The 24,024-nt window shown below is 40.9% G+C and overlaps 1 protein-coding gene across 7 annotated transcripts in view; it reads left to right on the forward strand.

Annotated features, from left to right (window-relative positions):
• Positions 1-24,024, forward strand: part of Tanc2 (tetratricopeptide repeat, ankyrin repeat and coiled-coil containing 2) — a 319,000-nt gene that overhangs the window by 263,682 nt on the left and 31,294 nt on the right. For all 7 annotated transcript variants that reach the window (NM_001440252.1, XM_087572417.1, XM_087572418.1 and 4 more), the window contains 3 exon segments: positions 5,086-5,194; positions 17,665-17,787; positions 18,304-18,540. In NM_001440252.1, the coding sequence (NP_001427181.1) occupies positions 5,086-5,194; positions 17,665-17,787; positions 18,304-18,540 (469 nt within the window).

Here is a 24,024-nt window from a genome sequence, read left to right on the forward strand (position 1 = left end):
CTAGAAATTGTTATTTTGAAAACTAAAATACAAGTCCTAAAGTGTTACTGTTAATTGCTCAGGAGTAGTTATGTGAAAAACATGGTTTCTATTCCCAACAGAGATTAGTAGAAAGTCTGGTTGAGAACAGACTTTGAATATTCTTTGAATAACATGCTAAGAATTTATTCTAGTTTCATTCTGCTTCTGTGAGAAATACTCGTCTTAGGAAAGAAAGGATTTCTTTCAGCTTCCAGGTTAGTCCATCCTGAGGGAATTCTGAGAAGGAACTTGAAGGTAAGCCTGCTTGCTGTTCCACACAGTATTCCCTGTGACCAAGAAACACATCCAAGGATGTACAGCAGGAACCTGGCAAGAGTGCTCCTTGCTAGGAGGCTTGAATACTGGCTTATATTCAGTCAGCAAGGTTTCCTTACACAGTTCAAGCCACTTGCCTTAGGCCCTCCTGCATCAAGACAACTTCAAATGATGACTTTTCATTAGCCAGTGGTGAAGGCAGAAAGAACCAGCAGGCAGCCAGAGAAGCAGTAATCAAGACAACACCACCGCTACCCACAGACATACAGGCCAGCATGGGCCAGCCAGCTTCTAAATTGAGGCCCTGCTTTCAAGTGACTCCAGGATAAGTCTAGTTGACAATCGAAGCTGATTGGAGCAGAGTTTTAAAAGGGAATACTTAAGGAAGTATAAATCTTTGAAGAATTTTTAGCAAGATTTTGATGAACTTTTGCAGTATATTATTAGGATGGGCCAAAGAGTAGACACTGGAATACAGAGTGGAAACCATGCTTCTCTTAACACTTACCTAGGTGAGGAAGTTAAAGGAGGAAAAGTGGTACTTGGTTTTATGCCTATCTAGCCATGTTTGGGAGGAAAAATTAGTCTTAAAGTCTTTGTTTTAAAGGAAAAACTCCAACTTCAAAGGATGACTTTTATTTGACAGTGATGGAGGTAGAGAGGGCCAGCAGGCAGCTAGAGAAACAAAGGTAAACCTTCCATATTTGAGATGTCTCTATGGGAGTCATGTACATTGGGGTGAAAGTTGAAACCAGGAGATAAGAACTGCCAAGGAGGAAAAGAAGGCAAAGATCACGGAAAGAAATGAGAAAAGTATCTGCATATTGTCCAGTATCAAGAGAAATGAGAAAAGTACCTTCATATTGTCCAGTATCAAGAGGTATGAGAAAAGTACCTGCATATCGTCCAGTATCAAGAGAGTCAGACTTGGGTTTCTGTTGTTGTTGTAGAGTCTCTCATTGGGTTCTTTGTTTTGTTGTTTTGAAGTGTGATGATGTTTAGTTTTGATTTTTTGAGACAGGGTTTCCCTATGTAGCCCAGGCTGTCCTGGAACTCTCTCTGTAAACCAGGCTGTTTTCAAACTCAGAGATCTGCCTGTCTCTGCCTCCCATATTTTGGGACTAAAAGCATGAGCCAACACCATCCAGCCTGTTTTTACTTTAAAGGTAAATTTTAAAATTTTTGTTAATTTCACTGTGGAATCCCAGTGTAGGTATAACTCCCAAGGAGATAGCTTCAATAAGACCCCAAATAAGGTCTAATGCTGGAAGGGAAACATAACAGTAGAAAAATATTAGTTAAAAAAAATCACATTACTTCACAAGTAAAAATGCTACCAATGATGTTAGAGAACTAGAAGCCAAGAAGATTAAAATCTTATATTTATAATCCTCCTGCTCCAGCCTCTTGAATGCTTAGTAGAATTACAGATACAAGGCCAGCAATGTCTTTTTTTTTTTTTTTTTTTTTTCCGGAGCTGGGGACCGAACCCAGGGCCTTGCGCTTCCTAGGTAAGCGCTCTACCACTGAGCTAAATCCCCAGCCCCGTCTTTTTTTTTTTAATAAAAATCTGCCATGTTTCTATTCAAAAAGAAATGAATGACAATGTCACCCTCGTCTCATCTGTCTCGCGAGCTATTCATGTACTCAGTGCCCAGACAATGGCAGCAGTAACAAACACTGTTATCTCGAGGTGCAGATAGACTGGAGAAATTCAAGTACCATAGTATAAATAAAGGACAAAGCCAATTCTGTGTCCTGACCGAAATTCTCATTCACTGTCCACACAGGCTTTTTTGTTACCTTTTAATCCCAGTAAACAAGGATTCTCATGCATGACTCTTAAGGCCTAAGAAGTAAATCAGGCCTGCATCCAGGAGCTGCCGCCACGATTGTACAGTCATGGATGAGTCACTTACACCAGGAAAGCTCCAGTAACTGCTGTTACTAGCCGGATGGAGTGCTGAGGCCTCTGCCTCTCTTACATCTCACTTCCCTAGCTCTGCTACACCAGACTGACAGCAAAATGGGGTCTTCAGTGTCTTTCCTGTGAGAGTTCAGGGGGCATCTTCAGATGATGGAAGTGTGAAAGCGCTGTGCGCAGACCTCAGGATGATAGTGAAGACTCCACACACATTAAGCCTGTCTGGGCATTCGTCCAGCTAAAGCATTTCTTTCCTATGTGATTAACCTTGCATAGTTAAACAAGGTAACCTAGCGTCCATATAGTTTAGAAATTCTGTGAAGACAAATTTGGGATTTCTTTCAAAATCTTACTGAAATGAAGATTCTGGCACAGTTTATATCTATAATGTGAAGACCCTGGCACAGTTTATATCTATAATGTGAAGCTGACCCACATGGTCTCCAGGCTCAAAAGGATGGAGGGAAAGGAGAAGGAAGATTACATAGTGTACTCCTTCCACCTTGTTTTGTTTTTGTTTGCTTGACAAGTTGTGTTGTTTGTTGGTTTATTTTGAGACCATCTTGCTGTATATCACAGGCCAGGCTGTCGCATCACAGGCCCCCAACACGTGACTGTGTCTTTGTCTGTTAAGGTGTATGTCGCTATGCCCAGATACTGACCTTTTTTTACTTAAACAGTTCAAGTTTTCTCTGCTGTTCTGTCTGTCTGTTTCACTCTGTTTATTTAGGGTGCATGGTTATATCCCAATTCTCATGGGATGAGAGAGCACCTTGCAGAAATTGATGATTCTCCTTCTACCAAGTAGATTCTAGGGATGGAGCTCAGCTCATCAAACATGGTGCCAGATACCTTCTGCCAAGACCCTAATGTCCAGTTTTCTGTCTTAAAGTATTGTGAACATTTTTACATGAAGCAGGATGCATTGGGTATTATGAAGAACATAGTGATCTAGATTTTTCTTTCAATAATGTAAATAGAAATACATACATACATACATACATACATACATACATACATACATACATGATTCACGTATATGATAGATAAACATATGTTGACCCTTAAAAGAATATATTGCCTGGGGATATAGCTCAGTTGGTAAAGTACTTGCCTAGTTTGTAGGGAAGTTTGGGTTGATCCCCCACATCACATAAACTAGGTATGCTAGTGCCCACCTCTGTGCAGGGCTCAGGAGACAGAGGCAGGATCAGAAGTTTAAGGTTGAACTGATGAGATGGCCACAGGGTAAAGGTGTTTGTTGCCAAACCTGATGGATGACCTGAGTTTAATCACCCAGACTTACATGGCAGAAGAGAAGTGACACCTACTTGTTGTTCTCTGGCCTTTACTTGCATACATGTATGCATGCATACATTTAAAAATTAAAAATGAGGCTTAGGCTACATGAAATCTTTTTTATTGGATTTTTTTATCTACATTTCAAATCTCATTCCTTTTCCTAGTTTCCCATCCATCAGTCCCCTACCCCATCCCCCTCCCCTTCTTCTATAAGTGTGTTCCCCCTCCCTAACCACCCCTTCCTGTTCCCCTACTCTGACCTTCCCCTATACTAGGAGGTCCAGCCTTGGCAGGACCAAGGGCTTCTCCTCCCATCGGTGTGCAACAAGGCCCATCCTCTGCTACATATGCAGCTGGAGCCATGGATCTGTCCAGCCTCACGAGATTTTATATCAACAGAAATAAACAAAGAAAAAAAGGAAGGAAGGAAATCACTGGACTAGGAATGTAGCTCAGTGGCAAAGTAGCCCTAGGTTTGCTTCTTAGCATGACATATAATTTTGTGTGTTGGGGGCAGGGGTGATTAACACTTAAAAATTATCATTGGGAAGCTTTTGAGCTAGGACAGAACACAAGACTCTAATATGAATGTACTAAACAGCAATAAATGATTGCTTTATTTAAAGTAACCCAAAATTAGAGCAGTTTAGATGCTACACAGTCAGGGGCTGGGGATTTAGCTCAGTGGTAGAGCGCTTGCCTAGGAAGCGCAAGGCCCTGGGTTCGGTCCCCAGCTCCGGAAAAAAAAAAAAAAAAAAAAAAAAAAAAAAAAAAAGTAGATGCTACACAGTCGGGGCTCAGGCTCAATTTTGAAGTACTTTTTAGATTAGTCCTGCTTTTGACTTTGTCCTCAGGCCAACTGATCACATAATTTGGGCCAAGGAGGCAGTTCTGAACATCATGGGCAGATATGACAATATCCAAGGAGTTGAGACGAGGCCTCTCTCCTTCATAAACGATTAGGAGTTTGTTATCAGAGAGATATGGGGGAGTGGATGCCATCAGGAAACTCAGTCTACTAGAAGAGAAAGCATGTAACAGCGTGGTAAATACTGCATTGGAGATTATACATGTCTACTGATGGCCTCAAAAAGAAAGATTCCACTGTACGGCTGCCCAGAAAAGACTTATAAGAAGAGACACTCCAAATGGAGATATCCAATAAACAGCTCTAAAACTGAGGCTGTAGGCAGAGAGGTCTAAATAGAGAAAAATATATATGAACTATAGATAGTGACTACAGTGAGAACTGATGAACTTGTTCAGTAAGAATACAGAAGAAAGGAGTACAAGGTCTGAGGAACACTGATGAAGGGTTGCTAAAAGGGACAAACAATAAAAATGAAAATCAATTAATGTTGTTTGTATGAGGAATGGGAACAAACCAACTAGAAATGGCTTTTGTAATGTCCATGTTACTTACCTAGTAACAAATGTCCTTCCCCAAGATACTAACTTACTGGTGCCTAGTTTTGTTGGAGATATGACTGGAGGTATGGATATGAAGAATCAAGGCAAAACTGAGGCATTACATTTTCTAAGACGACTCTCTTTCTTTGCAGGAGTGGCCACACATTACTTGCCTTCTGGTTCTCCCGCCAAGAGGGAAAACTAAACCGACAGCAGACTATTGAACTAGGACATCACATCCTCAAAGCACACATCTTTAAGGTAATCTACATATATTTTATATAATAGCAATATATACATATATGTTAGAAATCTTATATTTAAATATGTATATATTATATATTATATTCCAAGAACTTTATAGTTCACATGAAAGCATCAGAGGAAATTGTTCACCTCATTTTTAGCACCCAGTTCACTATTACCCACTATTACTGTTATGGTTTATCACTGTGTTTGACAGTTCCAGTCCTGTGGGTTGATAGTGTAGCTCAGTAGCACTTGCCTAGCATGCAGAAGGCCATAGCTCCATGTCCAATCTGCCAGGCTGCAAAAATAAGTCTCAGGCAGAAATAGTGACATACATGTAACCAGCAAGGGATGCTAAGTCTGAGTACTCCCAAGACTTTAAAGTCAGCTGGGGTCCCATCTCAAGACTCTACCACACAAGAAGAAAATTCTGATAGGTCTAACCCCTGCGGTCCCTCAAAGTTCTTCCCTGACTTGGAATTAAAAAAATCCAAGTATCTTAAACAGTTCTCCAAGAGCCTCACAAATTCTTCCCAGTATATAAGCACACAGCCAGAAAAGTTTGTTCATCACATGAATAGAAGTAAAACCCACTGTGACGAGTCCTTTATTTGAATCATAACTGTCTTGTCTAACAATCCACTGTATCAAAAATGACCATCCTCAGTCATCATACTTCCTATGAGTAGAATGCAACTAATACAGCAAACAAGCATCCAGGTTCAAGGAGGTAATAAATGTTTGCCACATCCATAAACACTAAGATAATTGTCAATGTGTTAGATGGGAGATAGCTATCGGACTTCTTTTTTTTTTTTTTTTTTTTTTTTTTTTTTTTTTTTCCGGAGCTGGGGACCGAAAGCTATCGGACTTCTAACGCACAATCTGCATAGGGTAAGATGCAGAGATGAAATTGATGCTTGCCTTCATACACCATAAATAAACAGCACAGTAAAGGAGGAAGAGTATGAGGTGTTATTTAACCAAGTGGGACTTCAGCACATAAGCGCCTGCATTTACACTGCATACTTCTCTCATGAGCACAGGTTCCTTATGGTGATGCAGACAGCATGGTTGTCTGCGATAAGAGTGGCTCTGTATGTGGTTCAAGCTGTAAGCACTCTGGTGTGCGGCATAGAGTGATGACACGTCCGTGAGCTAAAGAACGACGACCAGATGCTGGTCCTGGTGCTGCAGCTGACAGGATCCTTTCAGTGCAGAGGCTGTTGAGAGGCTTGAGCTTCTCCCAGACTGAAGTCCTGGGTTTCTATCAGCTGGAGGTCATATAGAGTCGAAGGTAGACATGGCCATATCCAGTTCCACTCAGAACTTCTCAGCAGTCCAACTGACACACTTATTCCAGTTCTAAATTTCCCTTGCTTGTTTGAGAAAAGGTGTATTTATGTCATTAATGGCCTTTAAGATAAGAAAAGGATGAGAGAGCTCGTAGGCAGCACCCCACGAGCAAACTTGAGCCTCGGGACCACAGGTAAGACCAACTTTTCTGCTGCAAGAGACCTGCCTGGTGAACTCAGGACACACAGAGGCAAAATTCCTCTAGGACCGGTGTTTACCGGGAGTCCCAAACCCGCGGATCCCTGCCCGCAGCAGCTCTCTGCTCTCAAACCCCGTGGGAGAGAGACCTCACTGCATGGTCAGGTGGGCACTCCTGAGGCTGCAGAGCGGAAGAGACCACCAACACTGCCCACCCCTGCCCACATCCCTGGCCCAAGAGGAAACTGTATAAGGCCTCTGGGTTCCCGTAGAGGAGGGCCCAAGAGCAGCAGGACTGCTGCGTCTGAGACACCGCCAGAACCTGAAGGGATCTACCGGATAAACAGTTCTCTGCACCCAAATCCCGTGGGAGGGAGAGCTAAACCTTCAGAGAGGCAGACACGCCTGGGAAACCAGAAGAGACTGCACTCTGCACACATCTCTGACACCAGAGGAAAACACCAAACTCCATCTGGAACCCTGGTGCACGGAAGCTCCCGGAAAGAGCTGCACAGATCTTCCTGGTTGCTGCCGCCGCAGAGAGCTCATAAGCAACACCCCACGAGCAAACTTGAGCCTCGGGACCACAGGTAAAACCAACTTTTCTGCTGCAAGTGACCTGCCTGGTGAACTCCAGACACAGGCCCACAGGAACAGCTGAAGACCTGTAGATAGGAAAAAATACACCCCAAAAAGCAGAACACTCTGTCCCCATAACTGGCTGAAAGAAAACAGGAAAACAGGTCTACAGCACTCCTGACACACAGGCTTATAGGACAGTCTAGCCACTGTCAGAAATAGAAGAACAAAGTAACACTAGAGATAATCTGATGGTGAGAGGCAAGCACAGGAACCCAAGCAACAGAAACCAAGACTACATGGCATCATCGGAGCCCAATTCTCCCACCAAACCAAACACTGAATATCCAAACACACCAGAAAAGCAAGACCTAGATTTAAAATCATATTTGATCATGATGCTGGAGGACTTCAAGAAAGACGTGAAGAAACACAGGAAAACATTAATAAACAAGTAGAAGCCTACAGAGAGGAATCGCAAAAATCCCTGAAAGAATTCCAGGAAAACATAAATAAACAAGTAGAAGCCCATAGAGAGGAGTCAAAAAATCCCTGAAAGAATTCCAGGAAAACACAATCAAACAGTTGAAGGAATTAAAAATGGAAATAGAAGCAATCAAGAAAGAACACATGGAAACACCCCTGGATATAGAAAACCAAAAGAAGAGACAAGGAGCTGTAGATACAAGCTTCACCAACAGAATACAAGAGATGGAAGAGAGAATCTCAGGAGCAGAAGATTCCAGAGAAATCATTGACTCAACTGTCAAAGATAATATAAAGCGGAAAAAGCTACTGGTCCAAAACATACAGGAAATCCAGGACTCAATGAGAAGATCAAACCTAAGGATAATAGGTATAGAAGAGAGTGAAGACTCCCAGCTCAAAGGACCAGTAAATATCTTCAACAAAATCATAGAAGAAAACTTCCCTAACCTAAAAAAAGAGATACCCATAGGCATACAAGAAGCCTACAGAACTCCAAATAAATTGGACCAGAAAAGAAACACCTCCCGTCACATAATAGTCAAAACACCAAACGCACAAAATAAAGAAAGAATATTAAAAGCAGTAAGGGAAAAAGGTCAAGTAACATATAAAGGCAGACCTATCACAATCACACCAGACTTTTCTCCAGAAACTATGAAAGCCAGAAGATCCTGGACAGATGTCATACAGACCCTAAGAGAACACAAATGCCAGCCCAGGTTACTGTATCCTGCAAAACTCTCAATTAACATAGATGGAGAAACCAAGATATTCCATGACAAAACCAAATTTACACAATATCTTTCTACAAATCCAGCACTACAAAGGATAATAAATGGTAAAGCCCAACATAAGGAGGCAAGCTATACCCTAGAAGAAGCAAGAAACTAATCGTCTTGGCAACAAAACAAAGAGAAGAAAAGCACACAAACATAACCTCATATCCAAATATGAATATAACAGGAAGCAATAATCACTATTCCTTAATATCTCTCAACATCAATGGCCTCAACTCCCCAATAAAAAGACAGATTAACAAACTGGATACGCAACGAGGACCCTGCATTCTGCTGCCTACAGGAAACACACCTCAGAGACAAAAACAGACACTACCTCAGAGTGAAAGGCTGGAAAACAACTTTCCAAGCAAATGGTCAGAAGAAGCAAGCTGGAGTAGCCATTCTAATATCAAATAAAATCAATTTCCAACTAAAATTCATCAAAAAAGATAAGGAAGGACACTTCATATTCATCAAAGGAAAAATCCACCAAGATGAACTCTCAATCCTAAATATCTATGCCCCAAATACAAGGGCACCTACATACGTAAAAGAAACCTTACTAAAGCTTAAAACACACATTCCACCTCACACAATAATAGTAGGAGATTTCAACACCCCACTCTCATCAATGGACAGATCATGGAAACAGAAATTAAACAGAGATGTAGACAGACTAAGAGAAGTCATGAACCAAATGGACTTAACAGATATTTATAGAACATTCTATCCTAAAACAAAAGGATATACCTTCTTCTCAGCTCCTCATGGTACTTTCTCCAAAATTGACCATATAATTGGTCAAAAAACGGGCCTCAACAGGTACAGAAAGAGAGAAATAATCCCAGGCGTGCTATCGGACCACCACGGCCTAAAACTGGTCTTCAATAACAATAAGGGAAGAGTGCCCACATATACGTGGAAATTGAACAATGCTCTACTCAATGATAACCTGGTCAAGGAAGAAATAAAGAAAGAAATTAAGACTTTTTAGAATTTAATGAAAATGAAGGTACAACATACCCAAACTTATGGGACACAATGAAAGCTGTGCTAAGAGGAAAACTCAAAGCGCTGAGTGCCTGCAGAAAGAAACAGGAAAGAGCATATGTCAGCAGCTTGACAGCACACCTAAAAGCTCTAGAACAAAAAGAAGCGAATACACCCAGGAGGAGTAGAAGGCAGGAAATAATCAAACTCAGAGCTGAAATCAACCAAGTAGAAACAAAAAGGACCATAGAAAGAATCAACAGAACCAAAAGTTGGTTCTTTGAGAAAATCAACAAGATAGATAAACCCTTAGCCAGACTAACGAGAGGACCCAGAGAGTGTGTCCAAATTAACAAAATCAGAAATGAAAAGGGAGACATAACTACAGATTCAGAGGAAATTCAAAAAATCATCAGATCTTACTATAAAAGCCTATATTCAACAAAACTTGAAAATCTGCAGGAAATGGACAATTTCATAGACAGATACCAGGTAACAAAGTTAAATCAGGAACAGATAAACCAGTTAAACAATCCCATAACTCCTAAGGAAATAGAAGCAGTCATTAAAGGTCTCCCAACCAAAAAGAGCCCAGGTCCAGACGGGTTTAGTGCAGAATTCTATCAAGCCTTCATAGAAGACCTCATACCAATATTATCCAAACTATTCCACAAAATTGAAACAAATGGAGCACTACCGAATTCCTTCTATGAAGCCACAATTACTCTTATACCTAAACTACACAAAGACCCAACAAAGAAAGAGAACTTCAGACCAATTTCCCTTATGAATATCGACGCAAAAATACTCAATAAAATTCTGGCAAACCGAATCCAAGAGCACATCAAAACAATCATCCACCATGATCAAGTAGGCTTCATCCCAGGCATGCAGGGATGGATTAATATACGGAAAACCATCAACGTGATCCATTATATAAACAAACTGAAAGAACAAAACCACATGATCATTTCATTAGATGCTGAGAAAGCATTTGACAAAATTCAACACCCCTTCATGATAAAAGTCCTGGAAAGAATAGGAATTCAAGGCCCATACCTAAACATAGTAAAAACCATATACAGCAAACCAGTTGCTAACATTAAACTAAATGGAGAGAAACTTGAAGCAATCCCACTAAAATCAGGGACTAGACAAGGCTGCCCACTCTCTCCCTACTTATTCAATATAGTTCTTGAAGTTCTAGCCAGAGCAATCAGACAACAAAAGGAGGTCAAGGGGATACAGATCGGAAAAGAAGAAGTCAAAATATCACTATTTGCAGATGATATGATAGTATATTTAAGTGATCCCAAAAGTTCCACCAGAGAACTACTAAAGCTGATAAACAACTTCAGCAAAGTGGCTGGGTATAAAATTAACTCAAATAAATCAGTAGCCTTCCTCTACACAAAAGAGAAACAAGCCGAGAAAGAAATTAGGGAAACGACACCCTTCATAATAGACCCAAATAATATAAAGTACCTCGGTGTGACTTTAACCAAGCAAGTAAAAGATCTGTACAATAAGAACTTCAAGACACTGAAGAAAGAAATTGAAGAAGACCTTAGAAGATGGAAAGATCTCCCATGCTCATGGATTGGCAGGATCAATATAGTAAAAATGGCCATTTTACCAAAAGCGATCTACCGATTCAATGCAACCCCCATCAAAATACCAATCCAATTCTTCAAAGAGTTAGACAGAACAATTTGCAAATTCATCTGGAATAACAAAAAACCCAGGATAGCTAAAACTATCCTCAACAATAAAAGGACTTCAGGGGGAATCACTATCCCTGAACTCAAGCAGTATTACAGAGCAATAGTGATAAAAACTGCACGGTATTGGTACAGAGACAGACAGATAGACCAATGGAACAGAATTGAAGACCCAGAAATGAGCCCACACACCTATGGGCACTTGATTTTTGACAAAGGAGCCAAAACCATCCAATGGAAAAAAGATAGCATTTTCAGCAAATGGTGCTGGTTCAACTGGAGGTCAACATGTAGAAGAATGCAGATCGATCCATGCTTATCACCCTGTACAAAGCTTAAGTCCAAGTGGATCAAGGACCTCCACATCAAACCAGATACACTCAAACTAATAGAAGAAAAACTAGGGCAGCATCTGGAACACATGGGCACTGGAAAAAATTTCCTGAACAAAACACCAATGGCTTATGCTCTAAGATCAAGAATCGACAAATGGGATCTCATAAAACTGCAAAGCTTCTGTAAGGCAAAGGACACTGTGGTTAGGACAAAACGGCAACCAACAGATTGGGAAAAGATCTTTATCAATCCTACAACAGATAGAGGCCTTATATCCAAAATATACAAAGAACTCAAGAAGTTAGACCGCAGGGAGACAAATAACCCTATTAAAAAATGGGGTTCAGAGCTAAACAAAGAATTCACAGCTGAGGAATGCCGAATGGCTGAGAAACACCTAAAGAAATGTTCAGGGGCTGGGGATTTAGCTCAGTGGTAGAGCGCTTACCTAGGAAGCACAAGGCCCTGGGTTCGGTCCCCAGCTCCAAAAAAAAGAACCAAAAAAAAAAAAAAAAAAGAAATGTTCAACATCTTTAGTCATAAGGGAAATGCAAATCAAAACAACCCTGAGATTTCACCTCACACCAGTGAGAATGGCTAAGGTCAAAAACTCAGGTGACAGCAGATGCTGGCGAGGATGTGGAGAAAGAGGAACACTCCTCCACTGTTGGTGGGATTGCAGACTGGTACAACCATTCTGGAAATCAGTCTGGAGGTTCCTCAGAAAATTGGGCATTGAACTGCCTGAGGATTCAGCTATACCTCTCTTGGGTATATACCCAAAAGATGCCCCAACATATAAAAAAGACACGTGCTCCACTATGTTCATCGCAGCCTTATTTATAATAGCCAGAAGCTGGAAAGAACCCAGATGCCCTTCAACAGAGGAATGGATACAGAAAATGTGGTACATCTACACAATGGAATATTACTCAGCTATCAAAAACAATGACTTTATGAAATTCGTAGGCAAATGGATGGAACTGGAAAATATCATCCTGAGTGAGGTAACCCAATCACAGAAAAACACACATGGTATGCACTCATTGATAAGTGGCCATTAGCCCAAATGCTTGAATTACCCTGATGCCTAGAACAAATGAAACACAAGACGGATGATCAAAATGTGAATGCTTCACTCCTTCTTTAAAAGGGGAACAAGAATACCCTTGTCAGGGAATAGAGAGGCAAAGATTAAAACAGACACAGAAGGAACACCCATTCAGAGCCTGCCCCACATGTAGCCCATACATATATAGCCATCCAATTAGACAAGATGGATGAAGCAAAGAAGTGCAGGCCGACAGGAGCCGGATGTAGATCGCTCCTGAGAGACACAGCCAGAATACAGCAAACACAGAGGCGAATGCCAGCAGCAAACCACTGAACTGAGAATAGGACCCCCGTTGAAGGAATCAGAGAAAGAACTGGAAGAGCTTGAAGGGGCTCGAGACCCCATATGTACAACAATACCAAGCAACCAGAGCTTCCAGGGACTAAGCCACTACCTAAAGACTATACATGGACTGACCCTGTACTCTGACCTCATAGGTAGCAATGAATATCCTAGTAAGAGCACCAGTGGAAGGGGAAGCCCTGGGTCCTGCTAAGACTGAACCCCCAGTGAACTAGATTGTTGGGGGGAGGGCGGCAATGGGGGGAGGATGGGGAGGGGAACACTGATAAGAAAGGGAAGGGGGGAGGGGGATGTTTGCCCGGAAACTGGGAAATAACACTCAAAATGTGTATAAGAAATACTCAAGTTAATAAAAAAAAAAGGTAAGAAAAGGATAAAACCTATGATTCTCAGCAGTGGACTGGCTACAGAGCCTTCTAAATTCTTTTGTTTCGATGCCTTTTTGAGGTATATGTACCACATGAAATTCACCAGTGTTAGGAGTGTGTGTGTGTGTGTGTTTTAGTGTCCTCAGAATTGTACCATTATCACCACCATTAGTGTATTTATTCACACTAAAAAATGAGCCTCGTTCCCCTTAAGTCATGTCTCATTCTACATTCTGTCCCATAAATTTGACTTTTCAAAATCTTTCATATAAATAGAAATAATAATATATTCTCTTGTGCCTGGCTTCATAGTGTTTTCATAGATTATTAATATAGAATAGATCAGTACCTTATTTATTTTATTATAAAACAGTATTCCATTGTATGGATACCATATTTTATTTATACATTCATTAAAATAATTGAGATGCTCCACTTTTGAAATGAATATGAATGAACCCTGTGACTATTATTGCTAAGAAAATTAGCTACTTTAACATAGCATTTAATACATCTACAACCCAGTAACATTTAGTACATTTATAATACAAGGTACAGATTTGTTTAGACAGTCTGTATCTATCTATTTTTATCTTACTGTCTCTCTTTAAATCTGTAGACCCTGGCTAGTTGGTCTGGAACTTACTACAGCCATGCTATACAAGAATTTATAATTTTCCTGCTCCTGAGTGTTGAGATTACAGATTTGTGCAGTCACCACACCCAGATTTGGCTTCAATTCGAGAGAGAGAGAGAGAGAGAGAGAGAGAGAGAGAGAGAGAATACATACCTAATGTACTAAGCACAATGGTGTAAGGTACAAATTTGGGCCAGGCTAGGTAACATAGTCACACCACATCTCAAAAAATAAGAACAAGAATTGATAGGATTTCCAGGTCATATAGTAACTAGGCTTAACATTTTGAAAAATTGTCAATCTGTTTTCAAAAGTATCCACACCATTTTACAGTCCCACCAGTAGTTTGAGGAGTCTAGTTTCTTTATGGGGTCTGGAAACAGAGCTCAGCGGTGTATATCATCCTCAGAACCAAAAAAAAAAAAAAAAAAAAGTCATTTGTCTTTTGTTTCACCTAAAAGTGAATACAAAATAGTACTTACTGTGTGGTGTGACACTTGGTTTGGTTTGATTTGGTTGGGCTGGGTTGGGTTGGGTTTGGTTTGGTTTGGTTGTTTCTTGAGTCTCACGTGGGTCAGGCTGATTTGGAGTTCACTATGCAGTTGAGGCTGCCCTTGAACTTCAGGTCTTCCTGCCTTCACCTGCCACAGCTGGAATTGCAGTCTGTGCCGTTACACCCAGCACACTGTCGCTTTGGCTTACATTTCCTACTGACTTAAGATCACCCAGAACTCCTTCACCCCCTTGCAGTTGTCGTTCAGGTTGGTTTGTTTGTCTCCCCTTTTGAGACAGTTTTCTGTAACCCAGACCTGCCTCAAAAATGCTTGTTGTGAAGGATAACCTTGAATTCCTTATTGTCCATCCTCTGCCTCCAAAATTGTGGGATTATAAGTAAACAAAACTGTACTCAACTTTAGATTTTTTTAAAACTACAAGAAAGCAAGATGTTTGGAAATTATGTCCAGAGATATTCTAATCCAGGCTATTTTCATCAGATTGAGTTTAGTCACTGGGAGGATTTTGAGAATCTTTGCAGTTTCTTCCCTGAATTCTTCCCTCTAAAACGTTCCTTTTATTAGTCAGCCATACAGCAGTTCTTGTTAGAACAGAAGTGTTGGCTAGGAAGGAAACTTGTAAATAGAATCAAGAGCCTTGGACCAACAGTGGCATGAGTGAGTTCAGATAAAACTGAGGAGGAGCACAGGGGTGTGCACCTTACAATCCCAGCTTTCAGAGTCTACATGAAAAAACCATGCGCTCAAAGACAGACTGAACTCACTTTCTTCTAAAGAAGTGAGGTCTACCATTCACTGTCATCTTCTCATCTGTAAACAGTAACAGTAACTCTTAAAGTTGTTATAAGGATTACAGGAAAAATATATGTAAAAAGGTGCATGATAAAAATCCAGAGTACTAGTTATATATTTAATATAAGGCTTTATGATCAAAATTACCAGTATTTTTCCTAAAATAAGACTTAATAAGCATAAAATACATATGGGAATATCACCCCATCACTTCTTACATCGGGAGTTCACAAACTACTTTTTAAAAATAGCTACATACGGCTTTGTGGTTTACTGTCTATCACTCCAACTCTGTCACAGTATCTGGAAAACAGTAAGACATCACAGAAATAAATGGGTATAGCTATATTCCAATAAAACCCTATTTGTTGGCCTTGGTTTTCTAACTCTCTTTGTTTACCAGGATCCCTCTGCTGCACTCGGCCCGGCTGTGTGTGGTGGTCAGGTGATTAATGGTGGTGATGTAAGGCAGCTGTGTATCCATGCGTGCGTTACTAAACTTTACAAGTGAGCAGACTTCCAAGAAGCACACTAGCTCAGCCCCACGTTGGTTAGATTTGAACCATACATAAGCCCTAAAAAGAGATTGCTCTTGCCCTTTCATGCTTTCTTTTTTTTGGTTCTTTTTTTTTTCGGAGCTGGGGACCGAACCCAGGGCCTTGCGCTTCCTAGGCAAGCGCTCTACCACTGAGCTAAATCCCCAACCCCCCTTTCGTGCTTTCTTGAAATACTCGAAAAGACTCAACAATTGAGGTGTTCTTGTACATCCTGGCTGGTAATAAAATCACATTAGTTGTCATCTTTGTTAAGTTTTGGCTGAAACTTTCTTCACATCTCAGTAGAGCAAAGGCTCAACTCCACCAGCCAGGGTAAGTCAAAAGTCTACAGTACAAGTAGAGATGGTTTACCAGGTTTGGACTCTGCCTCTGAGTTTTACACTTCCTTCTTGTGTATTAGCTCCGGCTGCACTGGGACTCCAACGCTGCTCTGTGATCCTTCTACCAGCGTCTGGTCTTACCTGTTTTCTTTCCCATTCTCCTTTTTCTTTTCCTTTTGTGTTTGTTTTATTGGTTGTTTTTGTTTGAGATAGGGTCTCACTCTAGCCCTCTGTGTCCTGGTAGACCAGACTGCCTTCAAACATCGAGTGATCTTCCTGCCTCTTCCTCTGAAGTGCTGGGACATCACTTGTCTGTCACCATACCCAGCCTTTCCATTTCTTTTCCCTGTAGCTCTTATCAAGGTAAAATGATTCGCCAACCTCACTTGTAAGTCACTAATATAGTTTAAACCATTAAGTATGAAATGTTCCTACTCTTTACTTCTGATTCAGTTGGGAAAGAAGCAAATAATGCCCATTGGAATGATAATAAACCCTTACGGTTCAGAGGTTCAGTCTATTATCATCATGGCCGGAAACATGGAATCATCCAAGCAGATTCAGTGCTGGAGGAGCCAAGAGTTCTACATCTTGATCTGAAGGCAGCCAGGAATAGAAAAACTGTCGTCCACAGGCAGGCAGAGGGAGGGTCTCTCTTCTGCTTGAGCACTAGGTGCCCTTAAAGCCTGCCTACACAGTGACACACTCTCTCCAACAGTGCCATACCTCTTAATAGGTGCCACTTCCCATGGGCCAAGCATATTGAAATCACCATAGAGCCTCTGCTTCTGCTGAGAGGAACAGTAGAGAGTCTGCAGGAGCACAGTAAGGTTGGGAGCCAAGCTTTAACAAGGCATTTTACAAAGGCCCAGATTGTATTAGCCAGATTTGAGTCATGTGAGCCATTGGGGTGCAAAAGAGACTGGTAACTCTGACTGCTAACTATAGTTTTCCCAAATGTCCAGGAAGAAAAATGAAATGAAGATGAAAAATCAAATCACAGTATTATTTTAGTGACTTAAGTTACTTAGTCAAGAAAGCTAGTGGAGGAAAAAATGGGAAAATAAATTAAATTCAGATATAGAGCCAAAAAAGATGGTAAGTGATCTGCCTAAGTTACTATATTTCCACAAAACTAGTCTTTATCCCTATCAGAGTTGCTGAGTATGAACATTGTTAAATTGAGGCTCTGCACTCATTATTACCAAAATCTAGGGGCCACTCACTCAGCACTAATGACACTTTTTAGCTGAGTTGAGAACAATTATCTCACTGGGAGTGGTTGTACACATCTCTGATCCTAGCACTTGAGAGGCAGAGACAAGTGGATCTCTGGGTTTGAGTTCAGCCTGGTCTGTATAGCAAGTTCCAGGACACCAGGACTACAAAGAGAGACTTTGTCTCCCCACCAAAAAAGAATTATTATTTATTATTATCACTTGATTACCTCTAAACTAATTGTTATTTGATTATCTTTATTTTTTTCAGGGTTTGAGTAAAAAGGTTGGTGTATCGTCCTCCATCCTCCAAGGACTCTGGATCTCCTATAGCACAGAAGGTCTTTCCATGGCATTGGCCTCTTTACGAAATCTCTACACTCCAAATATAAAGGTAAACACAAAGAAACTGAAAATAGCTTAAATAGTTGACTGGAAAATACAATTAGAAGGGCATCAAGTAGCCATTTAGTTGATTTCTGACTTGCCTTAGACTATTTCCTAGTGAGTGTTCTTTTAGTGACTTCAGTGTATTTTGAATTGCTGTTTTATTCTGACGACTGAGGCTGTCGGATAGCTGATACCTGGGGTTAGGATCTGCTAAGGGTTCTGAAGTGCAAATTGATCTCAGGTAGCTCTGGGGAAGAACTTTTACAATCAAGAATTCTCTTAAGTGAGCCAACATTCAGCACTCAAAGTGTGATCCCTCACTCTAGCTAATGAATGGTATATATAAAGGAGACAGAGATGTTTTGTATTGTTTTCTAAAGCAAAGTATTCAAAGGGGAATAAAGAATTTTTAAAAATAACTTCCTAAAAATGCTACTGGACCTTACTGTAGAGTCTCAAGTGATTTCATTTAAAAATGACTGAAAGGATGTGACAGTGTCAGTCTGGTATTTGTTTCTAGGTCAGCAGACTGCTGATTCTGGGAGGAGCCAATATTAATTACCGGACAGAGGTTCTAAATAATGCTCCCATCCTATGTGTCCAGTCTCACCTTGGCTACACAGAAATGGTGGCCCTGCTTTTGGAGTTTGGGGCCAATGTGGATGCCTCTTCTGAGAGTGGCCTGACTCCTCTGGGATACGCTGCAGCAGCAGGGTTCCTGAGCATCGTGGTGTTGCTGTGCAAGAAACGGGCCAAGGTACCTTCTGCCCACTCCTGCTGCTTTTCTTATTCTCTCTTTCTTTCCTCCCACTGTAGTTTGCAACTCATTTGTTACCTCAACAATCTAGGTGCACCCAACCCTGATGCAGAGCAGATCAAAGGGAAGACCCACTGAGCTCATATCCCAGTGTTAGCCTGCTGTATCAGGACAGTTTTACATCTGTGTGTGTGTGTGTGTGTGTGTGTGTGTGTGTGTATGTGTGTGTGTGTGTGAAAGAGAGAGAGAGAGAGAGAGAGAGAGAGAGAGAGAGAGAGAGAGATCTATAAAACAGCATTCATCAGCAACCATACCTAATCCCTGCCTAATAGCCCAGGAGGTATCTCCTAAACACAGAAGAGTCTAACAAAACTCCAGAAAAGAAGCAAAGGCCAAAGAGACTGCAGTGGGAGGTCTGAACTGCACGGTGCCTGCCTGCACACCCTCGGGCTTTCATGTTTAAAAAGAAACCTTAGGCATGAAGATGAGAACAATCCTTGAGATTTGGATGCACTCAGACTGGCCAGGGGCACCCCAAGTGTTTGTTAGCACATTTTGGTTCACATTTCCAGATGTTTTATTGTTTTTATGTGGTGTTACGGAATGCATGCATTAAGAACATATAGATACATGTACACAGGTGCACTACTGTAGAGGCCAGAACCGGACACTGGTATTTTCTCCTTACTTTATTGCCTTAAGAAGGAATCTCATTGAACCAGAAGCTTCACTTTTCAGCTAGGCTGGCTGGCTAGTGAGCTCCCAGGATCCTTCTGTCTCTACCCACAAACTGTGGTACGACAATACCTGCCATGTCCTGCTTTCATGTGGATGTTGGGGATCAAGCTCAGGCCCTCATGTTACAGAGCAAGTAGTCTTCCCAGTGAGACATCATCCCAACCTCCAAAATATTTTCTTTATAGTATTTTCCAAGTCACTGATACAGGATAATTCAATTTCAAAATACTGGTAAAAGAAAAATCACTGGCTTCACAAATGTAGGCCACCAAGGATAATTGTAGCCTCGTGGTATTTTGATTTTGTCATGAAAACTAAGAATGTTAGTGGTTTCACAGGGAAACCTAAGTAATATATGTGACCTCATTTTGAGACGTTCAGTATTGTCACCAGGGGACCAAGGAAAACTGCTGAGACTCCTTGAGGAAGTGAGACCTGGATTCCCAGCAAAGTCACAGTCTTGGATGTTACTGTGATACAGATCGCCCACCTCTATCAATGTTTCTTTGTTTGAATAGATAGTTCTAAAAAGAGAATATCTGCTCCTGATGTTACTCTTTATGTAACTTGCTAGGTCTTTAAATCACCTCTGCCCTATACCACCATGCGATTTTTTTTTTTTTACTTGTTCTTCATTGTTTTCCCAGAGCAGATTTGGTTACACTGTTTATTCTCTTCAAAATCCTATCTCATCTCTTCTGTGTTTGGGATTGGTAAAATTAAGCTAAAAACAAGATGTGGACGCTGGTGTGGTGGTGCACAGCTTTAAAACCCAGCACTGGGAGAGAGAGGCAGGTGGATCTGCATGACTTTAGGCCAGTCTAGTCTAAAAAGTGAGTTTCAGGACAGCCAGAGCTATATATAGAAACCTTGGGGAGTCAGGGAGTGCACATCTCTAACTGTGTGACTTGGGAGGCTGAGGCAAGGGAATCACAAGTTTAAAGTCAGTCTGGGATATATAGAAAGGCACTCAAAAAAAAAAAAAAGAATGAAGAGGAGGAGAGGAGGCATCTGTCTCAGGGAGTGTCTGTCACAGGCCAGTGCTCTTGGCTGCACTAGCCTGTGCTCCTGCCTAACAAGGACCCACTTGGTTTGCTTTCAGCATCGCCTCTCGCTGTGCTCTTTGTCCTGGTCTGCTGCTCTTTGTGTCACTTATCACTTCTTTTCTTAATTCACATCACCTTTTTCTAAATATCTGTAGGTATATAGATATTTACCTTATCTTAAAGGACCTTAAAAAGAAAGTCCTCTCACCTGCTAACCAAAAGCTACATCACGTCTCTTCCCTTCCCTTCCATATTCCTGAGACCCATTGTAAGAGTCATCCCTCTTCCTCACTGCTCTCTAACTACCTATAATCCAGCATCTGTGTGATAAACAAATTGGGTTATTATATAAATAAAACTTGTATTCACCCAATATAATTGTTGTCCAGGAGGCTTACTGCTGAATAAACTCACCCTTTCTGGTTCTTTCTGAACTCTGACTGGCTGGCTTAGCTATTATGGTAGCCCAAATTCCTGTTCATGCTGACTGATTCAAATTGGCTTCTCTCACCTTCTGACTGAATTGTTCTGCTTGGAAAGATAGCCTCTGAACTCCAAACTCAACTGCTCCAAACAATCAACTCCTCTGAACTGGCACAGTCACTCTTTTTCTTCCCTCACTGCTCTTAAGTAGCCTCTTTCCTGTTTGTTCTTGTGAGAGTTGGGCATATCCTACCTATGACTCATTCTGTCAAATCTTCCTCTGATCTGTTACTTTGTCTGCCCCTCAGTTAGACATTTCAAACATGGCTGCTTTCTACAAACTAAATCCATCTACATTGTTTGGAATTAAAGGTGTGTTCTAAGGTTCTATAATCCAGAGCATGTCTGCATTCCAACCAGATCACATAGACCTAGAAAGCCTTTGGATGTGATCACTTGCCAGAGCAGCCATGTAGCTGGATTAAAATTCCTCTACATTATTAAATTCATAAGCTTTAGGATCAAGGATGATTGGTTTAGATCCACGACTGAGTCCACACTTACTTCCTGTGAGGGCCTCGACACATTATCTTACTTCCTTCAGTCTCACTTTTTTCATATATAAAAACAATTAGTAGATTGTGAATTAAGAGATAAAGTGGGATATAAGAGGTAGTCCCATTAAATCTTATGGAATACCTCATAAAGAGTGTTAGAAAAAAAGAGGGAACTCTAAATTTTCACCACTCTACTGAGATTCTCCCAAAGTTGCTAACTATTGCCAATCACCAAAACGCATCTTCACACTCCCACATCTAAACCTCCTCTCAGTGTTGGTAATGCTGCGCTCCCGATGTTGTCCGAATTCTCCCACCTCTCTGGCTGTTCCCTCGTTACTATTTTTCTTCTCCCATAGCTTCACTGAGATCCTATCTTGTCACCTTGGCCGCATACTCTCTCAGCATTAATATCATAGGCTTTGGAGTAAAAGACAACTGCATTTTGGTTCTTTGACTCACATGAGTGAAGTGGTTCTAGACTCTAAGGTAATTCCTGAAAAGAAGCTTTAAGCTGTGATTCACATTCCTGACAGCCTTCTCAACAGTAATGCCCGATGCCTCACTCGTACCCCACATTAACCTTCCAAAATAACTCAGTCTTTACTGTGTGACTCTTTCCCTTCCTGCTTTTAAAATCGGCTAATGCTAAAGACTCTTCAACACCTGTTCTTCTTTTGCCTTTACCAAATCGTTATGTAACCAACTCTGTTCCGTTTTATTCTGAAAATGCCTGAGCAGCCATCCGCATCCCAATTGTCGCCGCTGCATTGTTCTTGTTCTCCTCCTCCATGGCAGCCCCTTCCAGGTTATAATGTTTGCCTGTTTCTCGAGCCCCCAAAGACCACAAAGGAAGCTATTCCAGTGCCATCACACAAGGGTCTTTATTCAGGCTCCAGCTCAGGTCACACATCCTCACTGACACAGCAGGATGCGAGGGTGAAGCCCCGAGCCCAGTTTCAAGCAAGCATTTTTAGAGTCAAGCAAACAAGCAAGAGGGTATCCAGCTTGGCACACGTCTGATTAGGGGGCTATTATGGAATTTGTTGCTCTTTAAAATAATGACTGGTACTGAAAGCCAAACCATAAACCTTCATAAGTAAATATCTTTAGGTCCAACTGTAACTTCTGCTTTCCTCCTGATTGGTGGTTGTTAGGGAGTGACCTGGAAACCAGTGCTAGGTCCAGGCCTGGTGGTTAACTGGAGTTCAACCTTAGGTCGGGTTCTCTAAGATGGAGCCTGAACCCAGGACCAGGCTTGCCTCAAATTCACAGAGATCTGCTTACCTTTGTCTCCCATTGTCTCCCAAGCAGTGGCATGCATTAAAGGCATGCACCACCATGCATAGCCGCTTAATTTCTTGAAATCCTTTATTTTGAAGGAAATTTAGACTTGCAAAAATCAGAGTTCTCATAAATCCTACATCCAGCTTTCACTGATGCTAACAGTTTAAGTGACTGTGATTACAACATCAAAACTAAGAAATTAATATTGATATAGTATGATTTGTCAACTTACAAACCTTTCTGAAATTTCTTCATCTGACCCACTAATGCCATTTTCCCATTACAGTAGGTAGTCTGAATCCTGCCTAATACATTACATTCATTACATCCCCTCTAGTCCAGCACACTCCCTCAAGTTTTCTTTGTCTTTTATGATTTGAAATTTTTGAAGAATTCTTGTCAGTTAGTTTGTGGAAAGTTTTAATTTAGATATGTTCTCATTATATTTCGGTTCATTAAGGATACCACAGAGGTAATACCGTATCCCTTAATTGAAATGCTATACTTGATGTCCACATATCTTACTATAGATGATAAATTCTGTCACTTGGTTAAAGGTACAGTCTTCCCAGTGATGATTTGAGCCTGGCAGGTGCATTTGTCATTGCTCATCACTCTTTGGTTTACTTGTGTTCAGATCTATTCTTGATTTTTACTGTGAGAGGTTATGACTCTGATGCCTATTCCAAGATGATTTTTCTACTTTCATTTTCCTCATTTATTGATAGGAATTCCATTGTAAAGAAGATCTGTTTTAAACTATGCACACTTTATGTATGCTTGTAAATTCCAGAATTTAGGCAACTGAAGCAGGAGGATCATGAGTCCAAAGGCAGCTTTGGTATATAATGAGACCTTGCCCTACACCTCATGTATATATTTCTTCAGTATTAATTCATTATTTATTTGTATCACTATGGACTTATGGATATTTATTTTATTCTATAGTCTGCAACCCACTACCATCATTATTCATTTGTTAGTCAAATTGTCCCAGAATCAGCCTAGTCAGTTGGTTAGCACATTGGTTCACAATACTTAATTAGCCTAGTCAGTTGGTTAGCACATTGGTTCACAATACTTAATTAGCCTAGTCAGTTGGTTAGTTCACATTGGTTCACAATACTTAATTAGCCTAGTCAGTTGGTTAGTTCACATTGGTTCACAATACTTAATTAGCCTAGTCAGTTGGTTAGTTCACATTGGTTCACAATACTTAATCAGCCTAGTCAGTTGGTTAGCACATTGGTTCACAATACTTAATTAGCCTAGTCAGTTGGTTAGCACATTGGTTCACAATACTTAATTAGCCTAGTCAGTTGGTTAGCACATTGGTTCACAATACTTAATCAGCCTAGTCAGTTGGTTAGCACATTGGTTCACAATACTTAATCAGCCTAGTCAGTTGGTTAGCACATTGGTTCACAATACTT

This window comes from Rattus norvegicus, chromosome 10 (genome assembly GCF_021556685.1).
Source record: "Rattus norvegicus strain SHRSP/BbbUtx chromosome 10, alternate assembly SHRSP_T2T, whole genome shotgun sequence".
Taxonomy (NCBI): domain Eukaryota; kingdom Metazoa; phylum Chordata; class Mammalia; order Rodentia; family Muridae; genus Rattus; species Rattus norvegicus.